The sequence below is a fragment of the Vulpes vulpes genome, chromosome 4 (assembly GCF_048418805.1).
Source record: "Vulpes vulpes isolate BD-2025 chromosome 4, VulVul3, whole genome shotgun sequence".
Classification (NCBI taxonomy): domain Eukaryota; kingdom Metazoa; phylum Chordata; class Mammalia; order Carnivora; family Canidae; genus Vulpes; species Vulpes vulpes.
Window position 1 is genome coordinate 118404023 of NC_132783.1, and position 20786 is coordinate 118424808.

The 20786-nt window shown below is 48.6% G+C and overlaps 1 protein-coding gene across 3 annotated transcripts in view; it reads right to left on the reverse strand.

The window, feature by feature from the left end:
* Positions 1–20467, reverse strand: part of AFAP1L1 (actin filament associated protein 1 like 1) — a 60846-nt gene extending 40379 nt beyond the window's left edge. For all 3 annotated transcript variants that reach the window (XR_012001243.1, XM_072756913.1, XM_072756914.1), the window contains exon 1: positions 20365–20467. Coding sequence is in view for 2 of the 3 variants with exons in the window: in XM_072756913.1 (XP_072613014.1) it covers positions 20365–20380 (16 nt within the window). In the remaining variant the exon portion in view is untranslated. The remainder of the gene's footprint in view (positions 1–20364) is intronic.
* Between the last annotated feature and the right edge of the window lie 319 nt (positions 20468–20786).

Below are 20786 nucleotides of genomic sequence, written 5' to 3' on the forward strand. Positions count from 1 at the left end.
CAGGAAGAAATGGTTTAATCATTGTTTATAAAACTTCAATCTTTCACTAAGTGGGACAGACGGGCTCAGAAACCCAAGATGGGTGATAATTGTTCTTTGGGATGCAAAAAAAATAAGTTTGCCAAATAAAATTAGAAACCTACTTTAAAATATATTTAAGATTAGACCACTGAGTGCTTATTGTTACTGGTGAATACCTAAGACTAAGATCAGTTTTCTCTCTGTTCCTCTCCCCTCCCCACTTTAAATCAAAACGAGAGGGCACAGAACAGAAAATAAGCCACAGGCCAAAAGCACTGTTAGTCGTTCCCAGGAGTGCACACCCCCATGAGCGCGAATGAAGCTTTCACTCAAAAGGTCTTTACCATAGCCTGTGTGGGTTCTAATCAGGGAAGGTTGGGTTTATTTAGAGATCTGAAAGGGAGAATCTAATTTCCATAACAAAAGACACGTGAATAATTAACTTTCTGCAAACCACAGGGATAATAACCCCTGTTTTGGCACCTACCTGGTCAGCCTAGTGGGCGCCCTGAACTTGTGATCTCATTCCTGGGCACCTTTCAGACTCCAGAATTTATAAAAATGCTTGGAAACAGTTTGCAAGTTACAATTTGATTAAATGCAAGGCAGTAGGAGGAACTACAGCTCCTCTTTCTCCCATCTCCTTCTCTGACAAGCCTCTTTAAGTCAAAGATAACTCATCCTTTGTTTTCAAAGTCAGAGAACATGCAACAAGTATGATTTTAAAATGCAAAATAGGAAAGTTGTCAGTACACTCATTTTTTTTTAAACAAAGGGCTTACATGTTTTGTTTACTCAAATTTTCTTTCTCATTTTCCAAATAGCAAAATAACCCAATTTCCAGCTCATAAAGTCTCCTGAGCTGGAGAAAGTTTCAGTGTGTTAATTTCAACATTTTTGATCATGATTTGAGAGATGACTTACTGTACACTGCACTTTAACGAGCTAGTCCATTAATGAGGTAAGACCCATTGTAGGGGTGGGGAGGTCAGGTATCCTGGAAAGGAAAGCAGTCCACTTAGCAGGTATGACCTCAGTGTTTGCATGGTGGGAGGGAAGAGGAAGCCCTCCTATGGTCCTCCAACTCTACCGGCCCTTTCAGAGAGACCTCCCCCCAGGCTGCCCTCATGCTCCTTTCCTCAGCCTCTTAACCAGGGCCTTTGCACATGCTGTTCCTTCTGCTTGTCAGAACCCCCTTCTCCTGCCAGTAATGCTCTCTTCAGCTCTCTCACCACTCATGACTGCCTCAGAGAAGTGTCCCCTGTCTTCTGGATCACATCTGTCCCCTATTTTACACTATGTAGCATCATTCTCCCTGTGGTATGTGCCGTGGTGAAATGTTACATCTAATTATATATTTCTTCAATTAACATCAAATTCCTCCACTTGAGCTTGAACTCCATGAGGGCAGGAATAGAGCCAGCTTTTGCTAGTGCCTGACACAGAGTCTATACTTTATTTGTGGAAGGAATGAATTCCTGAAACAAACTTAAGAGTTGATAGTCTAGTAGCTAGTTCATGTGATTTAAAAACCATGTCAGCATAGTAAGAGGATGCTTAAAAAAGAAAAAAAAAAAAAAAAACAGGTAACAATAGTCCTGGGGAACAGATGGAAGTTGAAGCCCAATTTCTTACTTGGCTAAGTTCCCCAAACCCTATTTGGTTGAGCTTGTATCCCGTGGGTGAATACGGCTGCCAACAGACTTAGTGAAGCACATTTCATAGTTGGTGGATTTTAATCCTAACATATGAATGGGGAAATAAAAATGACTAACATATATTAAGCAACCCAAACTGAGTTCAGGTCCCGTCTCCCCTTCCCCCCCATTGTCTAGCTGTGCACCTTTGGGACACTTACATTATCACCCTGTGCCTCAGATACACCGCCAGTGACCTATGAGTCTACATACCTCATTGGTGGGAATAAGCCCTAATACATGAAAATGTGCCTAGTACAGTGCCTGGCACATAGAAGGTTCTCAATAAATGTTAGCTATTTGCATTACTCTTACATTGTCATTCTATGTCACCCTCTGCTTTAAAGAGATTTACATGTATTATTTACACAATTTAATTCTTATGACAAGGTGGGCCAGCCCCATTTTACAGGCATGGGAAGTGCAGATTGCAAAACGGGAAGACCAGTAAGGAGCTCTTCAGTGATGCCTGCCCCAGGGGTCCTTCGTGGCACTACCCCTGTCTACCCAGCTCTGGGTTAACTCCACAGAGAAGCCACCACCTACAGGTGAGGCCTGCAGACCTGCCCCTTCACTTTGTGGGTACAGAAATCTCTCCTTCCCCTGCTCACAGTCTCTTTCAAGTTGCTGCAGATCTACCTACTGGGGGCCATGGGGACATCTCACTTCCTCCAGATTCATAAGCACTTCTCTTGGAGTCCAAGTGAAGGCCAAACAGTGGGCACAATAGCAGAGAGGGAACCAGGCTGGTCGGACTGGCATTGTTGGTCACTAAAACAAACACTTCCTGTTGTCCCAGAGTGTTTGGGGAAGACCAGGGTTCCCGTGGGCTGGAAAAAAATGAAAAAGGAGCAGCAAAGAAACCCAGCTGCAAAGCCAATGCCTTGGTGCTGACTGCTTTCCAGGAGTTAAATATAGCCCCTGTGTGAGGGAGGGCAGGGGGAGGTCACCTTGGAAGGCTTTTGTGTGTGTTCATTACAGCTGGTACAGGAAACTCAATATCCTTTATGCTGAAGAGAATAGTGCAGGTTTGACTCCACCATCCAGAAGTACAGAATCCTAAGGGAGGGAGGTGGGAAGGGAGAGGGGGAGGACTTGGGGGTTTGGTCTGAGACGGCTGGTTTGGGGCCATGCCTCCCACCTGCTAGAATTTGGGTTAAGGCACTCAAGCCCTCTGAGCATCACCTTCCACTTCTGTAAGGAGGAGCTCAGGATGCTCACGTGTCGGTTTGGGTGAAGGGGGGAAAGGGTCTATAAGTAAAAAAAAATAATAATGGGGATCATTGTGTGGGATGTTAGGCTAGCACACTTCTCTGATCTGTTATTTCAGGAAGACAGGGAGGCCAGAGGTCAGGGAGGGTACAGGTCATTTGGGGAGCAGGTCAGGGGGGCCTTTCTGGGGACTCTCTTCCCAGGCATCAGGCCAGGGTGACAGGCCCAGGGAAGCCCCACATCCTAACCGGTCTTTCTAGCAGTAGCTCTGTCCAGGCGTCGCCATCCTCCGGCAGAGCTCTCTCGCTCTGGGCACCTGGTGTCCCGGCCCTGGGCCACCAGGGAAGCCATTTCTAGACAGGAGGGTGTGGGGCAAGCCAGTGACTTCCGAGGAAATAGCTTTTGGCTGTGGGACTGGGCTCTCCCAGAATTGTTCCTTTGTCTGCAGATTCCTCCCTGTTTAGCTCACAAAGGAAATGGTTCAAATGGTTCCAGGAGGAAGTGGAAAACTGTGACACACACACACGCTCGCCCCCTCGCACAAGATGGCAGCTGCTTCCGTCCGCGGCAGCCTGCACCCTCCCCTTCCTCGGACGCGTGGGGGGCAGACGTGGTCCTGGGAGTGGCCTGGGGTACCCGGTGATAAAGCAAGGTAGTTTGTCTTGGTTTTTTGGGTTTTTTTGTATATATATATTTTTTTATTGGAGTTCGATTTGCCAACATATGCAAGGTAGTATTTTTAGGCTCTTAAATGATGTTCCAGATGTTGTGCTAAGCCCTTTTGCCTAGATTACCTCACTTAATTCTCATAATGACCCCGTGAGGTACAGTATTTTACATATGAACGAGTGAGGCTCAGAGAGGCCTAGTCATTTGCCTAAAGGCACACAGCTAGCAGAACCCGGATTCGAACCTAGACCTAATTCTAGAGCCTAAGATTCCAATTTCTGCATTGTAATACCTTCTGGCCATCTTCTAACGGGGCTACCCCCAAAGCTTCTACCCCCAGAGCTTGCTGGAACCAGCAATGCACGCCTCAGGACCTTTCCCCACTGGTGTCCATTCACAGGACGGGTGCCTGGCCTGAGTGGCCTGAGGCCTAGATGGGGCGGGCTTTCTGCCTCACAGAAGTTTGAGGATCCATCCCATCAATAGCCTGGGGCAGACAAGGAGGACCTCTGGGGAGAGGTGTGCAGATAAGGTAAATAATAGTAAAGATATCCAAGAAAGACTGTGAACATTTCTGGAATGCTTCCCAACAGGTTGGGCCCTATGCCTGACACTTTCATTTCATTTTGTAATTTTTTTTTTTTTTTATGATAGTCACAGAGAGAGAGAGAGAGAGAGAGACAGAGAGAGGCAGAGACACAAGCAGTCTCCATGCACCGGGAGCCCGACGTGGGATTTGATCCCGGGTCTCCAGGATCATGCCCTGGGCCAAAGGCAGGCGCCAAACCACTGCGCCACCCAGGGATCCCTCATTTCATTTTGTAAATAGAACTTCAGGGGGTGCCTGGGTGGCTCACTCGGGTATCTGACCCTTCGTTTCCGCTCAGGTCATGATCTCATGGGTTATGGATCAAGCCCTGCACTGAGCCCTGTATCAGGCCCGGGAGTCTTCCTGAAAGTTCTCTCCTGCCCCTCCCCACATTTGTGAGCACGTGCTCTCTCTCTCAAAAAAATAATTTTTTTTTTTTAGATTTTATTTACTTAATCATGAGAGAGAGAGAGAGAGAGAGAGAGAGGCAGAGACATAGGCAGAGAGAGAGGCAGGCTCCCTGAGGGGAGCCTAATGCAGGACTCATCCCAGGACCCCGGGGATCATGCCCTGAGCCAGAGACAGACTCTCAACCCAGACTGAGCCACCCAGGTGTCCCAATAAATAAAACCTTTAAAAACAAAAAATAGAACTTCAGGTGGATAAGAATTGAGTTAATCCTTATCCTTGCTTCATGAGACACCATCATCACTGGTTCAAGCATGCTCCACTTTTATTTATTTATTTATTTACTTATTTATTTATTTATTTATTTATGTCATCAGTGATTTTTGCTAATGTAGTAAGCACCCACAAATCTACCACTCAAAGCAAAAGCCGGGGTCCAGATGATATCCATCCTGAATGCTGTATTTGTCACATCCTTGTTTTCCCTTGTATATACTGCTACTGCAATCAGATATAGCCACAAAAGCTTTTTACAAATCTGTAGTTGTGTCTAACTTTATCAAAAGAGCGTATAATGCTGTAGGTAATCCTTTATGATTTTTTCTTTACCACTATACTGCTAAGATCTACCCATATTGTTGTCTGTCATGGTGTTCATTCATTGTGTTGTATGAGATACTCCATATGGGACTATTCTCAGTGGCCACCACTCTGCCCATTACTTCTATCTTGGTGGTGGCCCTATATGGTGGGAGCTCTTCTTATCCCTGTTCTACTGACAAGAAACTGAGATTAGTAAGGCTAATGAACCTACTAGAGGTCACAAGTGCCGGGTTTGAATTGTTCTGGCTTCCTGCTGTCCGCTGTGTTTTAGTGTAGAGGAAAAATCACAGGATCCAGAGCCAGAAGCTCAGGGCTCAAGCCCCACCTCTACACTTACCGGCTGTGTGACCCTGCACTAGTTGCTTCATGTCTCTGAGCCTCAATTTCCTTAACATTAAAGTGGAGTTGATGACAACTGCCCTACCCACCTCTAAGGCCTGTTGTGAGGCTCAAATCTGACAAGGTCTATGAGAAGTGAGAGCATGAAGTCTTGTAAATCAGTAAATTGTGATTATTGGTTATATATACCATCTGTTCCTCCTTTCCCCAAACAAGCAACAGACCCTCTGTAGGATTCAAGAGATGAAGAACAGCATTTCCATTCAGAAGGCGAAGGATTAGGTTAACAATCAGCCCACAGAAACCTCAGTGTGATAAAAGAACCAGAAAATCAGTAGCAGATGCACTCTTAGGAACATACTATGTATTTATCTTTGTTATGTTCAATGATTTTTTTTTTATAAAGAGTTACTTTTTACTCTTCCTTACCTATTTTCAATATCTGAGACCCCAGCCCAGGGCTCTGTTCATGGTATTTCCTCTGCGTGGCTTGTTCTCCAACTGCCACCAAATACTAACTGTGTGACCTTGGGCAAGTTACTTAACTTCTCTGAGTGTCCTCATCTGCGAAACGGGGATAATGATACCTGCCCCTTACAGGTTGTTGTGCAGATCCCGTGGAGCATCGTACAGTGCTTAGAGCAATTCCTGATGCATACCAAGTTGACTTACTGCTGATTTAAAATCTCTCCTTCTCCCCAGATGGTGCCCACTCCTATGAGGGTTGGTTCAGATGCGACTTCCTCCAGGAGGGCAGTCCTCCTTTCCTGGACAGGTGAGGTCATCCTGTTACACCCTCTAGAGCAGATCATTTGTTCAATATCCTTCCTCATTAAACTGTGAACCATGAGGGTAGAGATGGTGTCTAGTTTAGTGTCTGTCACTGTTGTCCAGTGCCCAGCACAGTAATGGGTACACAGCAGGTGCACTGGGGACAGATTAACTAACAATGCAGATTTTGGAGGAGGACCTCAGACTAGGGAGAAGGCTGGAAATCCTATCTAGGACACCTGTCTCCAAGAGCAGGAGGGCTCATGGCGGGGGTGAGGGGTGGGGAGGAGGAGGAGTGAACTTGTTCCTTGGGGCCCTGGGGGGCACTGGAGGGTAGACTCTGACCAGTGGGTCGTGGCTCCAAAGACCACACTGTTAGGTCCACTATATAGAATTTTCAGATATCTGAACTAAGAAGAGAGGTGGATGTCCCTTCCAAGAGGGGTCGAGCCCCCATGGGACAGCCCTTCGACAGGGGCGTTGGGAAAGGTCAGTACAGTGGGCAAGTGGGTGAGAAACACCTGGAGTCAACCCTGGGGTTTGCCTTCCCCAGCCTAGAGACCCGAGAAGGGTGACAACACCTTAGTTTTGTCATCTGTGACACAGAGATCACGAGAGTGCCCCCCTCAGAGGTTGTGGTGAGCAGAAGGGAGGCAATATTACAGGGGCGGGGTGGGGGGCTAAAACTGCCAGCACCTGAGTCCTTCTGTAAAGGTTGGTCATCACCACTCGTGTTGTTAGCAATCACTGGGGATGCAACCATCACCCCGGGCTTAGCCAAGCCATTCCAGGTGGGGGGCTAAAGGTCAGGCCCACAATGCCAGCCCTGACTGAGGCCCAGGTGGGAAGCCCCTTGTCCTCCTTTCCTCCCCTCCACTTTCCTTCCCCTGCCTGCAGAAACCTCTCACTGCCAAGCCTGCATTGGGTGCTGACCAGATGCCCAGGACTCCAGTCCACGGGGTGCCCAGCCATCCTGGGGCAGGCTCTTGAGACCCTTGGGGGGGTCCCTGCTCCATGGCTGGGGTGTTGCTCCAGGAGAGTGATAGCAGAAGGTCCTGGGGACGGGGGTCGTGAGCTGTGGGGAGAGCCCCAGACAAACGTCTCTGCTCCCACATTGGACCAATGATTCCACACAACTCTACCTGAAAGTGGATAGAGCCTGAAGTTGTGTGTTTCTCTGTTCTTAACTTAGACACGGAGATGAGTTCATGTTATGCGGTCTGCCGCTCGTGGGCAGCAACTAACGGGTCACCTCCTTCCAGCCTCTCCCTTCCCACTGTCACACAGGCTCACTGCCGCTTCTAATAACGTCCCCCAAAGGCAACACTTACACGAACCCCCTCCTGCTCACACCCGGCTGGTCAGTAGCTCCCCAGGGCCTTGAGGCCAGTTTCCTGTGTGACACATCACATGCGCTCCCTGTGGCTTATCCGCAATCCCTTTGTCATTCCATCCCTTCCTTGCAAGGACCAGCAGGCCAGAAGCCAGGAGCCAGAAGCCCGAAGCCAGAGGGGAAGCAGCAGAGAGGGAACTTGGATTCCATTCTAATTCATTAAGGGAGGCGATCGTTTACAAATCTGTATTTTAAGTGTTAGGTTTTTTTTTTTTTTAATTGAATGCTTCCTATGTGCTGAGTGCTTTCATTGCATGAATCCAACCATCCCTGTAGGGAGATGGGAGATCGTTATCTCCATTTTTAGTTGAGGAAACTGAGACTTGGGGGATTAAGTGGATGAGTAGAGCTAGGATTCAGACCCCAGGCAACGTGACACTGGAGCCAGGGCTCCAGCATTAGGCTGCTTCTATTACTAGTTACAAATCCGAGCACCCCAGCCTTTCCAGGACTGGGACACACCCAGCTGGGGACCTGGAAGATGAGCCCTACTCTGTCCAAGGACCTGATTGAGGAGGCTCCATTTAACCCCTACCTGCTTCTCTGGGCTGTCGGCACGCCCACCCCTTGCATGCTGAGCACATTTCTGGGCCTTTTTTCTTTTTACTCTGGTATCTTCTCTACCTGGGTGCTGCCTCCCCAGGTTCTGAGGTTCCTGGCTAGAAAATGTCCCTTGAGTCCTCTGGTCCTTCTAATATATTCTCTGATGGCCACCGGGCAGGTATGACCTCATGTCCCTGGCATTGGTGCCTCGCTAAGAGACTTGCTGCAGGGACCCCGAGCTTCCCCTCTGGAAGCCCTCAGAGCTGCACCTGGTCGCTGGCTGGCCCTGAGGAAACACGATCGGTCTCTCTGGCTTCCCAGCACACCCTTAGATCAGTTTTCTTCTGGGTTCAAGTGGAGCTAAAAAAAAAAAAATCCCCCTTGGTTTCATATCAGCTGCATCTGCTCTCAGCAAACCCTTCAACAAGAATGGACAGGAAGAGTAAATATTTATTCTACAAATGAATAAATCTGATTCCATCTTCAAAAGAAAGCTGCAGGATAAATTATCATAATTTCTCCATTCTAGGATGGCATTGGTTTAAAGATGTTTTATCTGCCTAATAAGAGCTTTTCTTGGGGAGGGAAAAAAACCCAGAAAAATGAACTGTATGTCAGTTAGTGAGACATGTTCTGTTTTTTAAAAATGTGTCTTGGTATGCCTTTTTTTTTTTTTTAAATATGGTCCAATTCAATTTTCCTTTTATTCTTTTGGCTTTGGTGTTCTAAAAAAAAAAAAAAAAAAAAAAGCTCCCAAGCAAGCTTTGCTTAACCACTGTGAAGCACAGCAGGTAGCAGCAATGTGTCCTGGCCACACTGTAGCCCTGTTTAGCCCCATGGGCTGCTGGGTCAGCGAGGGCCTGTCATCACCCACACACTAATGGCAGCTCTGAGGTCCCCAAAGCCAATGGATGTGTTTTCTCCCCAGCAGAGATTATGTCTCTGCTCTGCAGACACTTCATGACCATGTTAGTAGTTCCATGGAAAGCCAACTGGGAGTCCGTCATATGACCTGAGGCAAGATGCTGCTCCTTGAGCCTCAGTTTCCCCAGTCATAAAATAAGAGTCATAGGATTGGAGAGGTGGTTTTCAAATGCTCTTCTAATGGGAACTGTGTAGCTTCCTTAGGTGCTGCCTTGGGAGTAGGAGGGACAGAATGGACTGTACCATGTTCTCATTTCCACTTCACCCCAAGCACTATTGCTTAAGATTTTGTTTGCAAAAGGATTCTGGGACTAAAAGTAGTTTGAAAAACATGAGCAAATGGCATTCTGGGGTCCTTCCAACCCTACTCTTGAATACATACTTTTTTATGGTCTAAAGGATAGAGCTTCCTTCCTGAGTTTGGACATGCTCAGAATCCTTCTTACCATAGTGCTCTAGGTAGACACTCCTAAACTCTCTACAGTCTAATCCAAGGGTTGGCAAACTTTTCCTATAAAGGACCAAATAGTACATACATACTTTATTTAGGCTTTGCAGACCACATATGGCCTGTTACAGCTACTCAGCTCTGCTCTTGTAGTGAGAAAGCCATGCAGACAATGCAGAAGGAATGGGTGTGCCTGTGTTCCAATAAAACTTTATCTACAAAAACAAAAACAAAAACAACTTTATCTACAAAAGCTGGTGGCCGGCTGGATTTGGTCCACAGGCTGAGATGTGCAGATCCCTGCCTTAGAATTCCTTCGACCTGACAAAGTGCAGAAAAATGAAGCCAATGGAGGGGGCTCTAGGAACTGGGTTTGGTTGGGATCTCTGTCTCCCGGACAGTTGGTGTGCCACTGCTCACTTAGCCATGACCCTTGGCCTGATTTGAACTGTGGGCATCTGGGACTACAGGTTTGAGGGAACGGTGCCTGGAAAAGACACGTGCACCACTTCTCTCTCTCAAGAGATCAGTTTTCCCCTCGGTTCTTAGAGGGCTATAAAAAGCCCCTGAACTTGCCTCCCGCAGGACATGCTGTCGATAAATTCCCCGGAGCTGGAATGACTGCAATGTGGTGCCACATTCTGCCCCTGCTGCAGCCTGACAGCTGTGCCAGGGAGAAGAATCACGCCTGGCCGGCTCTGTACCTCCACCCTCACTTGGGGCGAGGCTGGGATTTCCCAAATGGAATTTTAGATGGAGGACAAGCCCTGCCTGGGGCCTCTTTCTTAGCTCCAGGAGGATGAGAGCTTCTTGAATTCTAAACACCAGAACTCTGAGGACTACGGTGGGAGGAGTGTAAAGGGCAAGAAATAAAATCTCACGCCAGTTGCTTGGCCCTATCACTCACTGACGGAGGGCGTCCTCTTTCCCTCCCCTGCTTCCCAGCATCCTCTCTGCCCCCACCTTGAAACCTGGACCCAGTAAATCCTTGTAGCTTATCTAGCAAGTCCTTCCTATAACTGACTTGGCGATGACCCTCCAGCATTCAGTAAAAAACTGATATTTAGAAGCAGGCAGGGCTCTATAAATAAACTGACCTTTCTAAGCCTTAGTTTCTTCATCTGTAAAATGGGGATACTTTAACAAATATATACAACAAATTTTTAGTCATCTACTCAGAGTAAATAACAGGAAATGACTTTAATATGCAACAGAGGACAAAGTCACAACAAACATTCCCATTGAGTTCCCTTGGGGGGAGAGATGGCAGTGCCCAAAAAAGAAAAGTATCACAAATATATAAATAATGATCTATGCATTGGCACACTGATATGAGCCACCTTCCTTCACAGGGAACATACTTCATGGCCTAGCAGAACTAGATTTTGTCATAAGCTTTTAATAAAAAATAATATTCATATTTTTATAATTCACATCCATGCCCTGGCTGTGATTTTGGAAAATAAAAGCTTCACACAGTATGGATACTCTTGAGTCATAACTGTAGGCAGCAGTTTTGGATGGACTTTTCACCCAGTGAAACAAATGGCATGTTTTATGCACAGGAAGGCTAAAATGCAGCAACCTCATGATTGTGTGAGCATTAAAGAGCCCCATGTACAAATGTAGACTGCCTGACTCCTGGTGAACACTCAGTGGGCTGTTCTTATTGAACACCTGCTAGGTGTGAGACACTGGAAATGAGAAGGCAAGACCGTCTCAGACTACGGGACTCACAGATGCATAGAAGGGGTATTTAACTTAGTGCAATGAAATCTTCTAAAAGCCAAGACTGAGGAGGGTGGTGATAACCCCAAGTCAAAGAGGAGATAGAAGGGGGATGTGGCAGGGATGATTTCATAATAGCCGAATGATGCTGAGCTGGTCTCTTTCTGGGACAGGGAATAGTGGAGACATCTTTTTGAGCTTCAGTTTTTGTATCTGTCCAATGGGGAGATGTCTCACCTGTCCATTTCACAGGGCTTTTGCCTGAGTTGAGAGAAGCCACAGGAGAGAAATTCAAGCTAGAAGGGTCCACAGAGAAAGGATTTTAGTAGTCAATACTCTATCTAAATATCCCCCTATTATACAGGGTCCTTCTTGCCCACAGCGATCCCACAGTATCCGACTGCAAAGTGAGATTGGGTATGATTACCAGAGGCTTATGAGCTCTGAATGAAGCATTCACAGTGCCCACCATCCCAACACCATGCTGCAATGGATACAACTGGTAATCGTGGAAATACTTCTAAAAGTCAGAAGTGTTGTAGAAATGTATATTCTTGCTTTGCAGAGTGAGCGGTTGAGCCAGGGCTAGGATGTAGGATTCTGCTTCCGTGTCCAGACTCATGTCCACTCTGGCACTGTGTCCTGGCACATTTATTGGATATTGGTCTTCTCAGGCTAGAGTTCACACACCCTGGGAGTCCACAGCAGAGTACAGGGTGGGGTAGCGAAGGACAAGCCCCAAGATAAACACTGGCATCTCTAGAGGTCCACTGGGCAAAGATTTTTTTGGGGGGAGGGAGGGGAATGTGTTCAGATATATTATGGACTATAATAGAAAAATTGCTTGGCATGTTAAAGATAAAGGGAGACATTTCAGAAGACTACTTTGGGTAAGAGATCCAGATCCTAGAGTCCCACTCAGCTGAAATGTATAAAAGACAGTGCTCGAGATAGCAACAGGGAATCATGGCAGGTATTTGGGCAGGGTCAAGGGTCGTGATAAAAGTAGGTCCCTGCTCAAAACACAGAGCACATCAGACTCAGCTGGGAGCTTTACAAAAGGCACAGGTACCCAAACCTCACTTCAGACCCACCCATCAGATCCCTGGGAGCATATTTTCAGTAGGCTCCACAGGGGATGATTCTGAGCCCAGCTGGAGTTCAACAGACAAATGGAGGGTGGTCCTCAGGGCAGGCTGGAAAAGGTGAGAGCAGAAACAGGAAGCTCCCATTGGATGGAGAGAAGAAGCCATCCAAGAGACATGTTTCAATAATAATCAACAGGATTTAAAGTCTTGTTGGATGAAAGATGAAAGCAAAGGAAACAATGAATAATGATGAAGTCCATGTTTCTGTGTCCAGAAAGTGAGAATCACTCAAATGGAGAATCCTGGAGCTGAAAGTGGCCATATCCAGCTCTTACTCAGTGAATTTTGTAGTTTTTCATTCATTTATTCATCATCTGCACAGACATCTTTTGAGCATTTACTATGTGCCAAGCATGACTCTAGGTGCTAGGGAAAGAGCTGTGAACAAAGGTGAGAAGGGCCCTGCCCTCACAGAGCTCACATTAACAGTTAATCCCACCATTGATTAGAATTATGACAACAACAGCCAAGGGGGAAAAAGTGCAGGGGGCCAGGGGGCCCCTATAGAAGGGAGCTGGAGCTTGGGAGCTTGGGAGCTTGGGAGCAACTCCCTTAAGGAAGTAAGGTTTGAACAGACTTCGAAGGATGAGCAGGAGTAACCAGTTGGAGGTACAAAGACCAATGTAAGGGGACCCCACAGCAAGAGATGGCCAGGGGCCCAAAGTAAGTTGGTAACAGTGAGGGCAGGGCCTTGAGGGTCACCACAGGGAGTATAGTTTTCATCTTAAGAACACTGAGAATCCACTGAGGGGTTTAAGCATGATCAGATCTATAGTTTAAATTACTGTCTTTAATGCCATCAAGTCCTCTTCTTCCTGTATTCTATCCTTAAGTGCAATTTATAAGACCCAGTAAAAGTTATGACAAAGCGTATGTTTAAATAAAAGATGGACGCTTCAGGTGGAAGTCCCATTCTCTGCAATTTGCAAAAGGGTCATGCCAATAGAAGCCACTTGAATATTAAGTGACAGTCGTTCTTAGCCTGTATGATTACTGTGGTCCCCATAGGAGTTATTCTGTGGTTCCCTGATCTCTGGCCATTCTGTCCCTGGGCAACTCCAATTCTAGGAGTGAGTCATTCTTTTCATTGGTATGTTTCTCCTAGCTCAAGCCCAAATTGGCCTCTGTTGAATCTCTTGAAGAGCCTTCTGGGATGTCCTTCTATTGTCTCTTCTACAGGGCTGATCCTGTGTCCCCCTTTCAAATTCTGTCTTGTTCACAAACAGCCCCATTTCCTCCAAGAGCTCCTCACGTGGTTGTGTTGTTAACAGAAAAAGAGAAACAGGAAGGGTGATCTGATTTGGTGGTGAATAAGAGGAGTTCAAAATTGGGTCACTCGGAGGTTGAGTTGACCTCCGGATGGAAACGCACCACAGGCAGGAGGTAATGCTGGGAGTGGACCCAACTTGCAGCTGAAGAGGGACACTGGGTGTCCCCATCACGGGGGCTTGGTTCTCTACAGGAGAGAGTGTAGAGAGAGGCCTGACAGTGGGGAGAGAGGGGCAAGAGTCATCAGAGAAGAAAACGCCAGTGAGCCAGAAGGGAAGACGGAGAACAGTGAGCACCTGCCACAGGTCAGGCACAGGGCGCTGGGTAAATATCACCACAGCCCAGTCTCCCTGTTCTAGGTGTCATTCTTCCTGCTTTGCAGACTGAGGGGGCAAGACTTGGGTAATTTGCCTGAGGGTGGGGGAAGCCCAGAGGCTGTGAGCACTGATAACAGTGGGACTGAGAGGCAGGAGGAGAGGCAGCAAAGGCTTCTGGGAGGGATGGAGCAGGGGTTATTTAACCTAGACTTATTTGACTCCAAAATCCATGCTTTCCTCATGTCCACCAAGGGGCAGAACACATTTAGAGGAGTCGATAGCAGGTCAATAGTGCTACTGAGAAGTCCAGGTGATGGGACTTAGAGGAGGTGAAAGATGAAACAGAATGGAACCTTCTGTGACACTGAAGAGTGGGCTTTCCGCAGAAGGTGTGATTGGAAGGGAGAGTGCAGGCAGCACAGGGGTCGTAGGGGACGGAGCTGGAGGCTGACATGCTGACTGTGTACTTGAGAAGTCTGGTCAGGAAAGGGAGGAGGAAAATGCTTAGGGGTAGTGTGTGTGTGTGTGTGTGTGTGTGTGTGCGTGTGTGTGTATGCGCATGCGTGCATGTACATGCATGTGCATGCAGGAGCTGTACTTTCTTGTTCAGTTGCATGTTTTTATAGGAGGGTAAGAAAAGTATGAGAAGCCGATGATATCCAAACACAGGATTGTTTTTCCCAAGCAAAGATCAGAATGGAGTAATGATAGGCTTCTGGCAGAGGTTGGGGAGGGAGGAACTTACTTGGCAGGGTGCTCACCCATGTGAGAAGGGGGATTTGAAACTGATATTTGAGGGAGAGGCAGAAAAAACCTTGACTACAATGGGGAAGCCATACACCATGGATTCTGAGTGGGATAAGGATGTGGAAGCAGCGCCCAGTGACAGCAGAAGCCTCTACAGGGAAGAGAGTAAGTTCAAATCTCATGGCCCCATATGACCACATACACCCATTTGCAGAGAGTAGCTGAAATCCAAGTCATTGTATTTAATAAATATAATAGCTATCACTCCTGAATGTTTCCTAAGAGCTAGCTTACATATATTACCTTTACCCACGACATTGCAAATGAAGTGAAACTGAAGTTCAGAGGAATTAATTTATTCAGTTCAGAAAGATCATACAGCTAGGAAGTTGCAGCCAGAACTCAAACCCTTGGGACATCTGGTTGGCTTAGTTGGTAGAGCATGCAACTCTTGATCCCAGGGCATGAGTTCAAGTCCCACATTGGGCATGGAACCTACTTAAAAAACAAACCAGAACACTTCAAACCTGCATTTATCTATTCTCTGAACCATTCAGCTTTACTCAGTCTTCAGGCTGACAAAGATGATGTCACAAAACATATTTGGAAAAGATGAATATGGTTGAGTATTAGTTTCAGAAGGCCAGTAACGGATAGGAGTAGAGAAAGAACTTGGATCTCAGGGAAGAGGTAATCTGCATGGGAATGTACAATCCCAGAGGTAGAAGGTGGGTGGTGAGTCACTGTAGAGAGCTCATTCTAGAAGTAGCTACAGGTTGCTTGGCCCATGGAAGCTGGATAAGGAAGATGCGGCTTTCCTAATGTGAATCTCAAAGATGGTCCAACAGAGGCACAATAGTTAGAATGGGTTCTTCCACCATCTCTTGAACAATAAAAATCCCATTCAATGAAAAGTAGAGTTTCAGATTATTTCTTGAGTTGCCCAGCAGGCAATATGATCTCCCAAAGAACACAGACTGCAAAAGAAACTCCCATCTTGGGTTGAATTCAACTAGTTGAAAAAGAACTAGTTGTGAGGTGGAAAGGAAAGGAACCATGGGGAAATCGGTGACTTCACATGAGGAAGGCAGATCAGATATAATCTTGGACATTAAGAAGGCATATTACAAAATCAGATAAAATTTAGACCAAAGGCTTTAAAGAGGGGATGGCTCGAGAAGACTGGAAAGACTGCAGAGGCAAAATTAGGAAGACACAGCCAGTCAGTGGGCACGAGTAAATAGGATGCATAAGAGAATATGGACACGTCAGCACACATATTAGTATTTTACCAGTCACTCAAAGTCATCTGTCAGACTGTGGTCCAGTTATTTAGGGTCACAGATGGATTTTCAAGGGATAAGCACCACAAAGGAGGTGCTCCAGGATACAGAGAAGACTATGATACAGATCCTGTCTTTGAGTTGTACACAAAGCTGTCTAGCTCATCCTTAAAACAGAGGAGGGACTCCAAATCTGTCATCAGAGTCAGAGCAGCTTGAGGGGGGACCAAGTGAAGCTTTAAAGATTTATTTATTAGAGAGAGAGAGAGAGAGAGAGAGAAGCAGACTCCCCGCTGAACAGGGAGCCCAATGCGGGGCTGGATCCTAGGACGTGAAGGTCATGATGTGAACCAAAAGCAGATGCTTAACCAACTGTGCCACCCAGACACCCCTGCAAGTGAAGCTTTATAAAGCAATTTTATTATGCAGAATCTGATGATACAAGGCTTTAATTACAATAGCATTTACGGAGTGGGTCCCACATACTAGGCATTGTTTGAAGCACCTTCTGTGCATTTAATATATACAACAACCCCAAGAAATAGGCATTATCAGTATTTTTTTTATCCTATGAAGACAGAATTAATTTGTCCTGTAGGAGGTGGTATCTGTGGCCATCAGTCTCTTACTCTCTCTCTCTCTTTTTTAAAGATTTAATCTATTTATTCAAGAGAGACATAGAGAAAGATGCAGAGACACAGGCAGAGGGAGAAGCAGGCTCCCTGCAGGGAGCCTGATGCAGGACTCAATCCCAGGACCCTGGGATCATGACCTGAGTCAAAGGCAGATGCTCAACCACTGAGCCACCCAGGTGCCCCTCTCCTACTCTCTTTGTATGATATTCATGAATTTGTAAATCCTACTGGAAGGGATTTCATTATGAGTGGTTTCTCTGTCTGTTCTGGCCTCATATAAATTTTCCTTTACTCATAGGAAGACATATATCCTGTGAGAAGAGAAGTCTTAATTTCCAGGTTTGTTTTTATTCTTGAGTCGGTTGACCTTGGTGCTGAGCTTTTATGCTGCAATTGCTGCTGAAGGTGTGCGCAGCACAGCTGAGGTGTAAGGGAGGTACCTGGACCGGGGGCAAGAAGACATGACATCCAAATCTTGCTCTAGGGCTTGGGCAGGTAACCTGCCACAGCAGACGGAGTCAGCAGTAAGCTTAAGATCAGCACTTTGGTTCAAACTTAGCTCTGTCCCTTAAACAGCAAGTGATTGGTGTGCCACTAGTGGCAGTGACCCAATCCTGCTGATCTGAACTGGAGTGTACCCCCTGAAATTCATAGGTTGAAGCACTAGCCCTCCAATGTGACTGTATATGGGGACAGGGCCTCTAGGGAGGTAAAGTTAAATGAGGTCATAAGCGTGGGCCCCTGATCTGATAGGACTGATGTCCTTATAAGAACAGGAAGATACAGCAGAGAGCACTCTCTCTTCACACGTGCACAGAGCACAGAGAAGAGGTCAGGTGAGGACACAGCAAGAAGGCAGAGGTCTCGGGGCACCTGGGTGGCTCAGTTGTTGAGCATCTGCCTTCAGCTCAGGTCGTGATCTTGGGGTCCTGGGATCGAGTCCCACATTGGGCTCCCTGTGAGGAGCCTGCTTTTCCTTCTGCCTATGTTTCTATATCTCTCTCTACGCGTGTCTCATGAATAAATATATAAAAATCTTTAAAAAAAAAAGGTGCAGAGGTCTACAAGCCTGTCAGAAAGGCCACACCAGGAACCAACCTGGACAGCACTTTGGTCTTGGACTTCTAGTCTCCCAAACAGTGAAAAAATACATCTGTTGTGTAAGCCACCTGGTCTGTGGTACTTTGTTATTCAGCCCTAGCAAACTGATACACCTGCGAGGCAGGCTTTCCTAGGATGATTTCCGTGGCTATTGTTATTAATGCTCAAGTGTAGTTTCCTCCCGGGTATCTTGGGCATGACAATCCCACTCCCCACGTAGTAGTAAGTATGAGTTTGAAACTCAACCCAAGCTTCTTAAACCTTCCGGGACAATGGAAGTGAATGCACACACCCACCTGGGGGCAAGGGCACACTAAAAAACGTCTGCTGGAATGCCTTTTGAAGCTCCATGTTTTATTTTGAATACGTATACAGGTTTCCATTCTAATTCAGATATAGTTTGCTTTAGTGCGTAAGATGTTTGCAATAATTTAGCAGGATAGACAACTTAGGAACTAGATAGACAACCTGATCTCATGTGCCCTGGCCATATGACCACTTTACTCACATTTTGAGAAGGCCTTTGAAAGTCACAAAGAACTGTTCTGATGTATATTCTCTTTTAAAAATCAACAGTATATCCATCAACTTGCAGTGCACTACCAAGTGTGCTTCATATTTCTGTTAATGAACCGAACCACTCTTAGCGTGTTCCTACTGTGTGCCAAGCATTGTGTCAGGAGAGTGACCACACGGATCCACTCCCTGCCTTCCAGAAGCTTCCACTTGGGGAGGAAAGGTAGACACAACACATATAGGGCCCTGTCTAACTCTTAAAGTAATAGCACACTGAGACAAGAGGTGTTAAGGAGAAGGAAGGGTAGGCTGGGAAAGCCAGCAGCAGGAGAGAGAGCTCTAGAAAGTTTTGTGTACTAACTGGGTCCCAGGAAGTCCAGCTTCCTGGACTAGGAAGGGTGCTCAGGAGATAGCCTTCTTAAGGGAGGTGTCTGGTTATAAAACATTTTAAGCTAATTGAATTATTGTCACCCTTGGTCTAAGGAGGGCACAGTCCTCCTATAATTCTGAGTAGACCAGATACGGATTTTTGTGCTGGGGACCAAGACAGGGACGTTCAACAACTTTCTGGAGGAGGGTACTTTTTGCTTTAGATGTACCGTGTGGGAGGTGGGTAGGGACGATTGAGGGACATTAGAGGTGCCTCTTCCCTCTGTTTCTCCTCTCTGGTGCGTATGCTGTTTGCAAACTTGTCCACGAGTCCCTTAACAGGTGAGAACTGCTTTACAAATCGGAGCCCCAGTGTCCAAAGAGCCAGACCGAAGCCGTGTCCATTTCCTGCCTCCCCGAAGGCCCGAAAGGGGAAGGTGTATGCAGTATTTTGTGCTGGGAACAGGTGGGTGGAGAAGTCGTGCCCAGCTTCTTGAACTGGAAGCTGGGGTCCCCTAGAGCCTTGGGAAGTCCTTTGGCCTGGCCTTTCCGTACTGGGAGTCGGTGCCAGCTGATCCTGAAACCTGCTCATGCACCCACCCCTGCCCCCAGTGCCCTCCTCACTGCTTTCATACCCACCTCCACCCCCGTTCCTGTTCCCAGCCCCACCGCCCACCTTGGGGGCCTCAGCCCAGCAAACAGGCAGATAGAGGAAAGGTGTGAGATTTTTAGGGAGGCAGAGGCATTTCCCATTGATAACAGTAACAAGAATAATGCTTCTCACGTTGGCGCAGCACTGGCCAGTGTACCCAGCGCATTCCCACCTGTGATCTCTGCCTGGCAGCCGGGTGGGTAGGTGCCCCGGTGTCCCGCGCGTCCAAGCAGGCCCCTTCTTTGCAGACACCCGCCTTCTGAAGTGTCTAGGCCTCTTCTTAAGCAGCCCCCTTCCCCTCCCCACACTCGCTGCTCTCTTTTCTCCTGTCAATTTACACACGCCCTCCCTCAGCAACCTCTGAGACTTTTATCAGACACACTCAACTCCTGAAAAACCGTGGGAGCAAGAAGGGGCCTCGCAGAGACCCTCGATCCGACTTTGTCACTGGTCCAGAGGGGTAGAGGGACTGGGCGCAGGTCGCACAGCTTGTCAGGGCCAGAGCGGGGGCTCGGGCGCCCAGGCGCACAGTGGCACGACCCGGTCCCTGCTCCCAAGGCCCCTGGGCAGCTGCAGGCTCGGGTCTCCGGGGGGCGTCTGGCACCCCGCGTTTGGGGGTGTACCTGCCGGCCCTATCTCACTCTTCCCGAGGGGCATGGGGTGGGAGGCGCCCGCTGGCCCCGGGAAGCCCGCGGGGCATTTCTGCAAACCGATTCCCGAGGTGGACTCGGAGCGCAGGACACTGGTCTGACCCGCCGGGGGCGACGCGGCCCGGGACGCGAGGGGGGCGCCTCTGCCGCTCAGGAGCTGGCCCCGCGCCCCGCGGCGGAGGCACCTGCACCCCCGCCCCGGCCTCCCACCGCCGCGACCCCTCCCGCCCCCCCCGCCCTCCTCTTCCTCCCGCTCTCCCCCCCCCCCCCCTTGGCCGTCCTCCCTCCGCGCCCCGCGCAGCAGCCGGGGCCGGCGCCGCGGCTCCTCTTACCCCGGCCTCGGTCCATGGCGCCGGCGGTGCCCGGGCGCGCGGAGCGGGTTGGCGGCGGCGGCGGGGCCGGCGGGCGGGCGGAGGGGCGGAGGGCGGGGGGCGGGCGGCGCTGTGCTGCGGCCCCGCGGGAGCGCCCTGCGCGCCGCCCCTCCCCCGACAGGATGCCCGCCCCGCGCCCGCCCCCCCGCGCCCTCCCGGAATGGGCCGCAGCTCGCCTCGCCCCCTGCGCGGCCGGCCGGGGTCCCGGGGCCCGCCCCGCCCCGCCGCGCCCCTCCCCGCCGCGCCCCCACCCCCGGCCCCGCGGGCCCTCGGTCGCACCTTCCAGCGCGTCCCGTCTGCCGGCGCCCGGGCTGCTGGAACGAGCTCCCCGGCTCCCGCCCCGCCGCCCGGCCACCGCCCGGGGGACCTAACCCTCGCCCCGC